Source organism: Brachionichthys hirsutus, chromosome 8, assembly GCF_040956055.1.
Source record: "Brachionichthys hirsutus isolate HB-005 chromosome 8, CSIRO-AGI_Bhir_v1, whole genome shotgun sequence".
In the NCBI taxonomy this organism is placed as follows: Eukaryota; Metazoa; Chordata; class Actinopteri; order Lophiiformes; family Brachionichthyidae; genus Brachionichthys; species Brachionichthys hirsutus.
Genome location: NC_090904.1, coordinates 5,225,767 through 5,240,523, shown reverse-complemented (window position 1 = coordinate 5,240,523; position 14,757 = coordinate 5,225,767). Strand labels below are relative to the sequence as shown.

General features: G+C 40.2%; 1 protein-coding gene across 2 annotated transcripts; it reads right to left on the bottom strand.

Annotated features, from left to right (window-relative positions):
• Positions 1–8,413: 8,413 nt before the first annotated feature.
• On the bottom strand, positions 8,414–13,504 carry alas1 (aminolevulinate, delta-, synthase 1). 2 transcript variants are annotated; one of them, XM_068742379.1, is made up of 11 exons: positions 13,399–13,504; positions 12,165–12,405; positions 11,815–11,997; positions 11,581–11,712; positions 11,165–11,384; positions 10,556–10,740; positions 10,231–10,410; positions 9,837–10,001; positions 9,130–9,398; positions 8,840–9,002; positions 8,414–8,707 (listed from the first exon to the last, which is right to left on the bottom strand). In XM_068742379.1, exons 2-11 carry the CDS (start codon positions 12,373–12,375, stop codon positions 8,547–8,549), a joined length of 1,869 nt encoding a protein of 622 aa, XP_068598480.1. In that variant the 5' UTR covers positions 12,376–12,405; positions 13,399–13,504; the 3' UTR covers positions 8,414–8,546. The 2 variants fall into 2 exon arrangements, with proteins under 2 accessions (XP_068598480.1, XP_068598481.1); XM_068742380.1 differs by having other exon boundaries at positions 11,815–11,940.
• Between the last annotated feature and the right edge of the window lie 1,253 nt (positions 13,505–14,757).

The window sequence follows — 14,757 nt, the reverse complement described above, 5'->3', positions numbered from 1 at the left end:
AGAAAAAACACACACGAAATCCACAAGGAATAAAATCTAACTTGGAAAACCCAGACACAAACAAAGAAAAACAGTAACAAGAAGTCCAAATCATGTTAAAGATATATGACAAAACTACTGAGCGCACAGGAGCAAACACGAGGCAAAGCAGGCTAGAAGGAGGTTAGGAAACAGACAAACTCTCAAACCATGAGCATGCAGAGCGATGAGACAATGACAGACACGTGGCAACAGGGTGGAGCAGACAATCAGTCCAGTGAAAACAATCAGACACTCAGTGGAGGGAAATCAAGAAGGAAGTAAACGTTGTCAATATTCCGAAAAGGAATGTACAAGATGGTGAAATGACATGGGATCAAATTCCAGCGAAACAAAATATTGAACCATGACAAATTCCTTACCGATAATTATTATGATGAGGTCCTCACATTAATCATTTAAAGGAAGTACAATTATTCTGTGTTCCATAGTGCTAACGTGGACACATGAAGTGATATTCTAAACCTTTTCACGGTGTGTGTGATACACACAAATTCAGCGCTGCCTTCCTAGGGAAGCAAGGCTAGAACTGGTGCAAGCCCCAACGGCTGCATGAGTGTGAAATCCTTCGCAATCGTTCTGTGTGAAAGCTGTTGTTGTTATGCAGTGATCTGTAGCATGGCCATAATGTGGGAGGACACCAAAGGCCGTGAAGGCACAGCCAAGAATACCTGGTGAGCCTGCGGGTCCTTGACATTGTACGAAGGCCGATGTCATGTACTGGAATCAGTATGGTACACACACATGCACACACTCTTCCATTTTTGTGCAATTTCTATTGAAATAATTATTTAATATTGGTCATTTGTTTAAGTGATTTTGTCTTTTTTATTTTTCTTACGCCTCCTAACCGGGACCAGAGTGCAAATTTTGTTCCTTTCATGCTCATTTTGGAATGACAATAGAGACCTTGATCCTTGATCCTGTCTGGGGTCCAAGGATGCACACACACACATGCACACCATCCAAATGCAAGACATTTTTTATTTGATGAGTCTTTTAAGAAATAAACATTTTAAGAAGTGTATCTGAAAGAAATCTAAATCAGTTTTCAACCTCGAATAGATTAATCAAAAGTTATTATACAACCTACAAGTGATGAACAGATAGTAGGTCAGCTAATGTGAATTTTATTTTATTTTATTTTTTGTCAACATGTAAACATAGAATTGAATAAATATGGTGATTTGTGTTTTGAATAATAAATACATTATTTTGAAGATGTATAAAATGTAATTTATCGTGACTCATGCTGCAGGCTCTGGAGAGGGCTTTCAGAATGAAGCACCCATTTTAACTGTCACAAGCAGCTGCAGACACGGTGACAGTCATCCCTTAAAACTAAAATGTGTGTGAGGCCGGTAAATTTCTTTCAATTCTACAGCAATGCAGGCAAGACAATGTCACTCCTACTCTTATGTTGCACCCGAGCATGTAGTGAGAGTGGCACTTCCTTATAAACTAAGCAAACAAAACAAAGCTAGCAGGGAATAACAAACGAGACTAGAGAAACTCTGTTTAATTATTTTAATAATGGGTTTGAATCCAAAAAAACAAAAACAAAAAAACACTAAAGGCATATTTCATACCGTAGAAACAGGTGGTAAATATATTTGTATCAGCATGACTGTTGTCTTAAATAGAGGTTATTAAGTAAACTGCCCATACTGCTGTACAAGAAAAAAATGAATGTCTATGTCTGACTTAATGTCAGAATATGCCCAACCCTTCCTTACCTGGATCAAACTCTGTAGGTAGTTCTATAATAAGCCAGCATTTTAACCTTAACTCACAAAGGAAGTCGTAATTCTGGTTTATGACTCATAAATATATATGTCACTTATATATTTAACTGTGTGATGATAGAGGAGAGTCTCTCCACACAGAAAACACTGGTTACCAAGTAACCTGGGAATTAGCTGTTGCTGCTGTCCTTAGCTGCTGCTCTGTGTCAGGCACAGACGTGTCGTTTGTCTTTTTCACCACACTAGAAGTTACCATGGCAAGTGCAATAGCCTCTTGTACTTAATGCTCAATGCTTTAATGTACAGTATATAAAAACAAGTCGTCAACAATGTTAAACTACAAGTCATTTACATCCATAAACGTGAACAAATGTATCCTGTTTTTTTTAATAGGTGACATCATTTATTGAATATTTGTTTATGGTTTGTATTCCATATAGGTGGCAAGTCATCAATACAGTGGGATGAAAAGGACGTTTAAGGCCTTTTATATTCCTCAACTTCATTATGGTACACGTAAAAACAAATTGTACTTAAAAAAAACAGTAGAGTATAAAAGCTACTACACAGCAATCATATCAATATGACTAACATTTCCCTATCAATAAACTTCAACTTAAAGGGTTGCAATTCACAAAGTCACAAAGTCTTGATCTGTTTACATTTTAAGCGAGTCGAAACATTGGACCAGCCACATTCCAGGAGGCCCCAAGGACCCGCTGTTATCTGGAGCCTGACGACAGCACGAAGGCAGATAATGAGGTCAATGCCACAAAAAAAGCAAAGCATTAAACAGGATAAAACAGCCATTCCTATTGAAGTAGCATTTTTCATTAGTTCATATTACATTGAGACCGAAGCCAGATATTTTGACAGTGCAAAAATTCAGTCTATGTTTTAATCACTGAACGCAGATTCCTTAACACCGCGTACATCCAGCATATTTATATTACACAATAAAAAGCTATCAGAACTATGTAGAGCAAACTTGACTGACCCCACTAAAATATAACCTCACTATAACCTCATTATGTCCTGATTCTCTGAAAGCTAGCACGACACAGAGGGACGAAATGATTGCTTTTCATTTTGAGGAAAATTCATCTTTGAAGATGACGCTGCAATTCTAATAACGGAGGTATTGTTTCTGAAACGCAGCTGCAACAAGAGCAAACCCCTAAATGACATGGGAATGTTTAAAGCTTTGAAATGCAATGCTGTTTCATCAGCTTCAGCAGACAGCCTCACAGACCCACCATGACTGTTACAAATACATTTTCACATGTCTGCAAAGACTTTGTGACTTTACTTGTCTGTAGCATATCCACACAAATATTGGCTTTCGGATGAGCTGTCTATTTGACTTCTTTTTAGCCAGGGGTCTGAGCCCCTTAGAAAATATTTAGATAAGGACAAACTGACTTGTAATATGCAATTTTACCTCTTTTCTTACTATCTTTTGGCTATTTTCTTTTTTTATCCCAATTTGTCTTTTAATTATGACATTCTGTAAAGCATCCATGAAAGCAGAATGGTTGTTTTCTTTATATATTTTTAAAATTAATTACAAAGTAAAATGATAAGTTGTTTAATATTCCAACTAATAAACTTCATTGTTGTAAATAAATGTATGCTCAATCTCTATTTGATGATTGCAAAGTTCAGTGAATGTTTGAAGAGAGTGGAATTATGTCCCTTTATTGCTTGTACAACTTCAGTGGCTCAATAGTCCAAGGTTTCTGTTGCTGTATTTGGAATTTTGTAGTGTGGCGCAACAGGTCTCAACTGCAAGGCAATACTATACTGTATTTTGCAGACGAGGAGTTCCACATGATTGAATTTTATTTGTACATACAAAAGAAAGAAATACTGATAAAATAACAAAAGACATAACAAAACATAAATACTCGTAGTAATAAACTATAAAATACTATCATATATAAAGAAAAATAAATATACTCCTCATCATCCAGTTAACACTCTTCCTCCTCCGTATACAAAACAAAATTGGACCTCCCTTGCTTGTTAATTTTATGTTTTATTTGTTGATTTTATCTCGTTTTTATGTTTGTTTTTTATACTATTGTGCACTTTGAGGTTTGCCTTCAAATATAACGTGCCTTCAACATAAAATGTATTGTTATGATGTTGCTCACATTTGTCCGAGGGTCTGCTCAGGGAGTTTGTGTGTTTGCTCAAACACATGAAAAATTAGAGGGAACATTGTTCAGGACTGGATCTAGTCAACTTCTACCAATACCTTGGTTTCTGACTGGACAACTCACTTTTTTTTTCAAGCGCCACATCAAAAACCTACAGGCCAAAGTCAAAGTCAAATCTGAATTTCAAAACTGATTTCTACATGGAACAAACCCCTGCCCACCTGTGTCACAGTGCCTGGCTATGAATATTATTTGGATTGGGGGTGAACTAAACAATTCTCGTCTGGTTAATCATCAGCCTATGGAGCCATCCCTGTCTGCTTGTCTGGCACCATCTCTCAACCACCATTTGGATGGCACCACAGTTCTCCGTAGGGTCAGGAGCGCAGTCACCAGGGAGGAACTCGGAGTAGAGCCGCTGCTCCTCCACATCAAGAGGAGTCAGTTGCGATTGGCTGGGGCATCTATTTTGGGTGCCCCCGTGCATGTCCCACTGCGAGGAAGCCTCGGGGAAGACCGTGGACATGCTGGGAACTCCTCGGGATCCACCTGAAAGAGCTGGAGCAGGTGTCTGGGAAGGGTGAAGTCTGGAAATCCCTGCTGACTGTTGCCACAATGACCTGGCCCCAGATAAGTGATGGAAGATTGATGGATGGATGGATGGATGAACCTTAATCACACCCATATGCTAACCATAAGTTGATTTATTCAATGTGAGACATGTTTGATTTGTTTAACCTCCACTGTGAGGCTGCTGAAACTTCTCTTCTCATTTCTTTCTCATGCACATTTAGGCCTTGTTTTTCTTCCTGATACCATCTAATCATTCACACCTCTCACCCATATCCAGTCTGTTTATCAGCTATTCCCATCAGCTGGCCACACCGATATAGTAAAGTTGATGTGTCCCGTAGGGCCAAGGAGCAGAGCAAGACCCCAAAAATGCGGAGACAGAGTTGGGAAACCAAAATAGTGTCTTTAATTGTTCCCAAAACACGAAACACTCAGTCTAAACTGTACTGAGGGGTGGACGGGCCGGAACGTCCTAGTAAGAAACCAACACAAAATCGCAGCCAAACAAAAGTGCAGAAACAACAGCTGGTCAGGAAATCAACTCCAACAAACAAAATCAAAATACTCAGCTGGTTTCGGAAACTGGCAGAGAACGGAACGGCTTCTCCAAAAACGCAGGGACTGGAACGGGAACTGGACCAAGAAACACGTACGGGAGGCATTTGGGTGATCTGGCAACTGACGGTGGAGACGGAGGGACTTTAAGCAGTGGGGTAATGGGGATGATGGGTTTCAGGTGCGTCTGTTACTGCCGCTCCGTTCTCTGCCACGCCCACTGTCGAGAGAGGGAGAGGGAAGAACAAATGAAACCAAAAACAACCCCGAACCCCAACAAAAGTGGCACATTTTCATTAACTCTTCATTTTACTGCCCTCTTCTAAATATGATTCTATACTCTGTGTCATTCACACTATTTCATTGCAAGGTCCCAGAAGTGTCTCACCTCCAAGGATTACTATCCCAAATCATCTGTTATAATGATTACCAGTAATTATTTTCATTTCATTCCCCTGTCTATCCTGATTGTAAACAGCAGGACATTACAGGACATTCATTCATTCATTTTCCAACCGCTTTGTCCGTTATCGGGTTGCGGGTCCTGCTGGAGCCTATCTCAGCAGTCAATGGGCGAGAGGCGGGGTACACCCTGGACAAGCCGCCAGTTCATCGCAGGGCCATCACAGGACAGTATATCGTTTATCAAGATTGTCCATTTCCCTGACCGTATCGAAATGATTAAACCTGTTTTGTGAGTAAGCCTTGGCACAAAAAACTATTTGTACTCAAAGCCTTTTGTGTGCAATACTTTCAGCTTCTTCTTTAACTTGTGAAAGTTGGAAGCCAGAAAAAAGCTTCACATTATACCTTCTGGCTTTACACAATGGTTTTCAAAAAACAAATCAGAGGTGCGCTATCTCTTAATGAATAGCTAATGGAACCTTAATGGTCTACTTTGTGAATCTACATTTTACTCAACACAGTTGAGTAAAATCTTTTGGGGCAAGTTTCAATATGGCTGATCATTTCAAAATTGCATTTATAAATTCTTCTATATCTCATTTTTCAGAAAGTTAATTTATAATTAAACATAAGGAAAAGTGTAAACATGTACAAGTAACATGAATTCAGTTTAAGCATTGTTGTACACATGTTATTAACAGCTTACTTATAATATTCATTCAAATTGAAAGTATCTTTATTTAAAACAAGAAGCAGTTGCGACATACGGGAATGTTTGCACAGGAAGACATTCCAAACTATGACAGCATGCAGGATAAATCAACGGTGCCCTTTAAAGCATTAACAATGACGTGGTGCTGAAGTAAGAACAGCACAGCAGCATTCAGTACAGAAGGACCTCCTCTAAGTGGAATGTTGCAAACATCTATACACCTGCGAGTTTCCTGTTATGTCCAAATGTCTGCTCTGCAACCAGCTATTTTCAGAGCAGCCCTGCCTCGCATGAGGCAACAAGGGTTTGTCCAACTCCGGAGTTCTTGAGAAACAGTTCAAACTGAAGAAGGAAGCTGAGAGTTCAATCTGTGAATGCTGGATGCACCAGAGCCGACGCTCAACTGCATTGCTGACTTTAAATGTTAAATAGTATCAATAATAAAATAATAATAAATAGAATATTGACGATTGAAAGGCCGATGGTATGCTTAGAACTTTCTGTTACAGATTGTGACCAGAACCATTCAAATGTTCACATTTAATACTTTACACATTTAATATTCAGACTAAGTACCGGTAAGTAAGAAATAATTTTTAAGGAATTGTAAGTGATAGGTGTTCTCCAGTTAATTTCTGGCATGAAGCAGGTTCATTCCAAATGTTTATGTTTATTATTAGGTTCCCCATTAGCTGAGCTTTACAGCCGGCTAGTCTTCCTGAGATCCTTGTAAAAAAAGAAAAGCATATAGACAGTATCAAAAATAAGAACCATTACACAACAGATAACCGATATAAAAGTACAACCATATTTCAATTACAATTCCTACAAAAAAAGAATGAACAATATATTTAATATTTTTTATCCATGCTCTAAATCTGACAACCCCAATTCAGCAGTGTGAATCCTGTATTTCCTGTATAACTAGTCAGCACCAATGAACTTCTTCAGTTGTCTTTTAAAAGCAGACGTGTCTTCTATTTTGATCAGTTTTAATGGCAAAACATTCCATTATTTCATGACTCTAAAAGCACTTTTCAAATGGATCTCGAGCATGCGGTCTGATCTCTTATTTTATAAATAATAATAAGATTCTCGGTTATTTGGGTCAAGGTAGTGTCCTTGTGACGCATCGGTTGGGCCTAACATGTAAACAACTGCAGAGGGGAAGACAGACCCAAAGCAGATCACACAGAGAGCGAAGGGGAACGGCTGTTGCCATTCCAGATAAACTCAAATGGATAAATAATAAACACAACATCGCAGCACACTTTAAGCCCACCAAAACCATGAAACAGATGCTGGCTCACCCCGAGGACAAGACACCCAGACAAAGGCCTCAGTGCAGGACTCAGCTGCACCTGAAGGACAAGGGCCATTCATCAGAAGGTAACAATGTAAACATCTTTACCAGACAGATGGCTTGAGAGAGGGGTTAACCCTTTATGAGGCAATAGACTATTTTTGATAATTTGAGTTTCTAGATGACATTGAAACAATTAGAAAAATGTTATAACAGAAATAAAGCTTTTATTATGTCCTCCAATAACACTCTAAGGTTGCATTTTTGAATTTCAAAGGATTTCAATGAGTGCAATTTTGGGTTCCCTCCCCAGGAAACCTCATTAACCTGACCTTAAGGGAAAAACAACATCTCAACAACTGCCAGTTGACTCCAACGTCCCAGGAGTCACTTTGTTATGCACATGTTTTAAGTAAAATCTGCTAATTTTTATCTTTTCAGGATCAGTATTGCTTGAAATATATCTCCCTAATAATAGATGTAGGGAAAAAGTAATCCATTACATTTAACTAAAAAACAGGTGAACACCACCAACAAGCAACCAATTTTATTTAAAAAGATGTGTTAGGGGACAATGTATTATTGGAGGCATTGTTATTGTCTTCCTAGTTGTTAGCAGTACCAATCTTTTTCTGCGTGCCACATTTCTCAAAAGCAGTCCAGTGAATCAAAAATAATGACAGTAGGTCTCTTGGTCCACAGTGGTACACAGATTTAAGTCTTTCATTGTCTGGTCCAAACCAACTGTTGCGACCTATTTTCACAAAGTAAACTTGATCTGGTCTGTTCTATAGCATCGCCAGCACCCAATAAGAATCAAATCTATATCTCAAAGTCATAATCCTTTATTATTTCCCGTTATGGAATCCGTGTCTTCTTTATGGGACTGAAGAAAAGCATGACAACGACAAAGTTTCCTTCCTGTTCATTTTATTTTGAGCTTATAGAGAATTTGCACACAGAGTATTTTAATAAGAGAATTTGTGTATTCTCTGAGAGGAATGAATATATAGCATCTATGTGCCATCTCTAGTCAGCAGCAGTGATTAGTGTTATGCATGAGCAGAGATAGGATGGCTGAGGCCATTGAAGTAAGACTTCTCTCGCTCACTCATGAGCTCAAAGTGCAGTGGCTGCTGGCAGAAGGTACATTCCGCTGAGGCGTGGGGCTTCAGCGCCAGGCCCACCTCCTTCCATGTGGCCAACAGCTTCTCTGTAGAGGAAAACATAAAACAGTGCACATAAAGTACATGTTTGAAGTCAAACATATACATGGCGGCGGAGCTTTACCTCAAATGGATATTATTTTAAACATATTTCTGTAATAGTATCAACAAGATCTTACCAACAAAGTATTTCATCATCTCAGGGGTGTGGTGAGGTGTTGGAGCGATACGCAGAAGCTCGTCTCCCCTGGCAACAGTAGGAAAGTTGATGGCCTGCACATAGATGTTGTGACGGCTCATCATGATGTCACACACCTCCGTGTTTTTCTCAGCATTCGATACCTAGGAAATACATACAGAAGCATACGACACCATTAGAATTGGGCAGATGGACTTAGTACTGCCGAGTATATTATTAACTGTAACATTGCCCATTTCGTGCCATTGGTCAATAAATTAAAGAAATTACCCGGACTGGAATGATGTGGCTGGGGCAGTGGACCACAGGCAGCCCAGAATCCATCAGCATTTGTCTGAGCAGCTTAACATTGCGCTGGTGTTTACGTCTAAGTGCGCTGCCCTCGTCGCTTTTGAGAATCTGGACGGACTGCCTTGCTCCAGCCAGCAGCATTGGCGGCAGAGAGGTGGTGAAGATGAAACCGGCAGCGTAAGAACGCACCGTGTCCACCAGGGCAGCGGTACTCGCGATGTAGCCACCGACACAGCCAAAGGCCTTTCCTGGAACAAGACATGAGTAAACATGGTTTGAAAAGGACCATTTGTATAAAAACTGTCATTGCTTTATGCAAAATAACGTGACTGCAACTTCAAAAAACGATATTTATGAAATAGGAGCGGCCAGGCCCACAGTTAGAAATAATTACATCCTCAGCTTGACAGCGAGGCACAGATCATCGGCCTAATTCAATGAGAGCACAAGAGGCTAGCGTCTCCTAGCAACAACAGAGCTGCTCCTGGTATTTTTAAAGCCATCTGGCACATTGCATGCATTCAAAAATCCAGAGTTTAAAAATATATCGCAAACTATAAAACAGCAGATAAATGTACCAATGTGTAAATAGTCACAAATTGGCCCAACAACATGTCATCGTAACTTCAAAGTCAAATTGCTAAATAGTATATAATACTTTTCTTTAGCAGACATCATATACAAACCTAGTGTCCCCGAGATGATATCCATCTTGTGCATTATGCCGTCCCTGTCGCCAATGCCACCTCCTTTGCCGCCATACAGGCCCACAGCGTGAACCTCGTCTACGAAAGTGATGGCACCAAACTCGTGTGCCGTATCGCACATCTCCTCCAGCGGACACACAGCACCTGTGTAAAAGAAAAAGAGACAGGAGAAGGGTCAAGCCATTAATAAGTCTGATGCAAAAGAAGTCTTGGTCTGTAATCGCATTTTAAATACAGAATACCGTAGTTTTCTACGTTCTTGCCAGCTCAATGATCCATAACATACTCATGACAATCAATAAGAAGCAATCGTGTAACAAGTTAGCTTTATAAAAAGGTTTTAAAAAGATAAAGAGTATTATCCCAAACTAACCATCCATGGAATGGACAGTTTCAAAGGCCACAATCTTGGGTTTGGACGGGTCTCCCTCCTGTAGACGCTCTCGGAGATGGGCGGCATCATTGTGGCGGAAAATGAATTTCTTAGCGCCACTGTTCTTGATGCCCTGGATCATTGAGGCGTGGTTGCCCGCGTCGGAGTAGATCTCGCAACCTGAAATACAGTTTTGAGGAGTGACGCTTTATAGTTTGCATCAAAAGGAACTCAAGTTATAGCGAGAAAACCACCAATAAATAAATAAATAATACACACATATACTTTTTGGATTTATTGTAAACATGCATGTGCTTTTTTATACCAGGAAGCATCTTGGCGAGGGTGAAGAGGGTGGAGTCATTTGCAACAAAGCAGGAGGTGAAGAGCAGTGCAGCATCCTTGTTGTGAAGGCCAGCCAGCTCTTGTTCCAGTTCCACATGGAATTTACTGGTACCAGAGATATTCCTGGTGCCACCAGCCCCAGAGCCATGCCTTCGTAAAGTATCCCTAAACACAGGATTCAAGGAAAGAAAAAATATATTTTACTTTACATATATATAAAAAAATATATACCGTATGTGAACTTAGGGACAATTAAAACTTGAACAAATGGAAAATATTTAAGATGGTGCTTTATTGAATTGCAAGAAAGAGTGAAAGGTGTTGTTGAGGCACAGAGGATAAGAGCTGAGCAAGCAAAAACAAGCTGAAAAATAAAAGATGGAAAACAGGCTACTTCAGAGCCTCGAAAGGCTAACGCACTACACACAAAGGAGAAGATCGATCATGGGCGTCAGCGTTTATTCAGCTACCATGTTCTCTTATTTCTCCTTGAACAATTCTCAACATGAAACAGATATTCTATTACATGAAAGCACATTTGGCTTTGACCAACACTTCTCTCACAAAAAGCAATTCCTTTATTACTCACATAATGGATTTCATGACACGTGGGTGTCGACTCATGCCCAGGTAGTCATTGCTGCACCAAACGGACACCTCCCGCTTGTCCTCCAAGGAGCCAGTGAAGTCGTTGGCCATGGGGAAGTCAGTCGCCAAGCGATTTACGGTCTTGAACACACGGTATGTGTGGTCACTTTTCTTCTCCACGATCTTCTTCTCAAGAAAATTATCATAATTGAAGTTGGACACTGCAAGAGAAGCAGGAAGAGCGAACTTGTTTCTCGAGGATTGCATTCGGATACCGGTGCCTAAGTCCTCTCATCTTACTTAAAAAGAAGACGACGAGACTGGCTGCCAAATGACTAATTCATAATTTAAAAACCCTGGAGAAGTTCTGTCAACACTTTTCCACGCGAGCGGTCAAAGCAAAAAACTAAAGCTTACTGCTGCCTGGCAAGTTGTCTTGCAGCAAGTGCGAGACTCTTTTAGGGCGCTGCTTCAGCAGAGCGGTCATCAGGTTAGTTTGGTCGTCTCCGCTTCCCTTAATGGTATTGGCCAGCTGGTGAGCAGACAGTTCTAAAAAAGATCAAGAAGGGGATTCAAACGTTAATAATTTATAATCAACATGGTGATGGGTGAATAGAAAGCAGTAGTCATTCATTTCTAAGCAGCTCTTACCTTTTTGGACTGTGCGGACTTCCTGAACATCCTCTTGGAAATCCATGCTGACGTGGCGGACCACACTGCTGTTCTTCTGGCCCATCTCAGCAGCCAGGAAGGGGCATTTTGAGGTCACTGCCTGACCTGGGGGTGGCAAATGGTGACCAGCAGGCAGGTTAGGCTCCACTTCAACTTTGGAGCCTATAAAGTGAAGAAAACATGATCTATATTTCAAATACACAGTAACAAACCGATAACCAACATAACTCAATCAGTCATTACCTTAGCTGGGCCGTTTCATTTAATAAATATAATAATAATACAACAAGATTAAAAAATGTCTACCAGTTTGAGACCCTAACCCTCACCGGCAGATAAAGCATCCACAGACTTCTGGTAGGAGGAGGAAGAAGAGGAAGAGCAGAGAGCCCGTGCTATCGGTGGAGCCATGGGCTTAGAGGCCAACTCCATCATGACAGGGCACCGCTGGGCGAACCCCAACAGAGACGTCTTAGTCTGCTGCAGAAAGGTCTGTGGCAGACGAGCCAGGAACGGACATCCACGCAGCAACACATCCATAATCGACAGTGGTGACGAGTGACCGGGAATCTGGAAGAGACAGTCGAAACGTCCGTTTGCTGAAAAGGCAAAGTAAACACAAAATGCTGCTCTCCGACTGTCTGCAAATACAGGCATGTAAACATGTATTTAAATGCAAAAGAACGTCCTTCTTTCTATGGGAGGGAGTCAGAGGCTGGGAACACCACAGGAGCAACTATTCACAATAAAGCAAATATCATAACACAGCTGAATGGAAAAGGTGAGGCTTGCAACATCATTGGGAGGCAATTAGAATATCCCACTGTGTTCGGGCTAAAATGTTATGGTAGTTTTAGTGTCCTCCAAAATAGAGAGGAACGAATACATAAATAAAATGTAGAGAAAAAGCACCGCTTCGCTTCCTCTATTACCTTTCAGCCGGATAAAGCAGGTCAACGCACTCCTCGACCAATAATTGTTAATCTACGTCTAAGTAGGATCGCAGTCCATCCAGGTCGAGGTTGATCACAAAGATCGAATCAGTTGATTGATTCTTTTCCACCCATGACGTTTAGTGAAAGGAGTGGGAGGGCGCTCTTGACTCAATTAAATAAAATAAATCAGAAGCCTATATAACTTGATTTTATTAATGTATTTATTTTTAGCCACATTTTCATTTCTTTTCTAGTTACGGTGAGCTTTGAGGTTCAAATGTGCTTCACGAGTTCAACAGAATTCAGGACGTCGTCACGTTTTGCAACCTATTTTCAACTTCCGGTTTACCTGATCGCTTCGCGTATATTTTGCGGACAAGATAACAACATTTACAAGCAATATGAAGGCGTTCACATTACGCGATGATTCCTGAACCTCTTCCTGGTCTCACTGAACATGACTTGAATCGCGATTTACGTTTCTCAACGGGTTTCGACGACTTTTAATACCATATTTAACATTAAAACTACAGCGTTCAGCCCCCCCGCCGGGTGTCGTTTAGCTGGGCGACATTAGCTCAGGAAGGAACCAGAGATGAAGACGATCATGAAGGAATGAAGACATTACCTCTTAAAAACTGAAAAAAATCTCTCAGCCGTGTGGTTGACAAGATAGTAGCTCCGGGGCTATTATAATGCAATGCCTTGACAAAACACTTCCGTTATCCTTCACTGAGGACGAACGAGAAGGACGCGGACGGGCCACTGCTTATATGAGCAGACACTTAGGCCGCCGCCCACCTAAAGTCTCGCGAGATCCTCTGTGTTTACGTCCCTATCATCGTTTCAGTCTTCTGTTCACGTTGGGTATTTTGTCAAACAATAAATGTACACAAACATTTGTTGAGCTAGTCATTTCCGTCTGTTTTTCCACACTTTATTCCACAATCCATCCATCTATCCCTGCTGGCGAGAGATGGGCAGATGAAGCCTTGTGACGCTTTTGAGGCTTCTTCCTGATTGTACCGGAAATAAAAGAGGCAAAGCTTCAAGCCTCAAATAAAGACCCTCTACTGGTGACATCTAGTGGCCAGCTGCTGTTATAGCAGACATGAATTTACAAAATGTTTGACACATCTTGATTCCCGTTCCAACGCAAAAGCTATAAAGTCAGTCTGAAGCAGTTGTGTCTTCATTCTGAGAATCAATGTCAACACATTAAAGTGTTACATTTTGAACTGTCTTGTCCTTTTACTATTTATAGTTATTTGAAACAGGATTTAGATTAATATGACAGATATTTCAACGTCAGTGCTTTGGAGGTTGACTGAAGGTTTGTGAGAAGTTATTATGTAATTCAGTAGAAACAACTTGTGGTGATAATAATCACAAGAAGTTCCCTGGATTCGGATCGTGTACCCTTTCCTATTTTTTATGAAGAGAATATGATTACAATGTAACACATGCGATGAAATGATTCAAATTCAACACCAGAAGTACTTTTGTTTTGACGCTCTGTCAAAGTATGTCATAAATGATTTCTATTGGAAAGAAAACGTGACAACTTGCATGTTTTAGTGGTTTTATTGCTGCTTGTCTAATTTCACTGGGACTGTGGGTTAGTTTAATGGACAACTCTTCCGAGAATTGCCTGCTGATGGTCTTTAAAACAAATGATAGTCTGCTTCTGATTACATGTCGATTATTTGTGCAAATAACTTATTAGATAAACAGAAAATCCTCAAAAGAAAAACTTTACTTTAAAACAACCGAGCTTAAATATGTGTTAAATTGGAATGTGCTGAAATTCCAAAGATGAGTGAAGGTCATAGTTATTTGATTTGTCCATTCTGCCATTATTCACGCTATCATCTGTCATTTATTTACCAACAAAAATGTCATTTAGACTTTTTTTCGAATTGTAATTGAGAAAATAAATCACAAGACTAACATCACTAACGTTATGCTTCGATAAGCTATAAACGCT

Coding starts and splice junctions, on each gene's coding strand:
- alas1 (XM_068742379.1), bottom strand. CDS start 12,375: ATGGATGTGTTGCTGCGTGGATGTCCGTTCCTGGCTCGTCTGCCACAG. Junction 10,411..10,555: donor CCTCGCCAAGATGCTTCCTG/GTATAAAAAAGC, acceptor ACTGTATTTCAG/GTTGCGAGATCTACTCCGAC. Junction 9,399..9,836: donor TATCATCTCGGGGACACTAG/GTTTGTATATGA, acceptor GTCTTGTTCCAG/GAAAGGCCTTTGGCTGTGTC.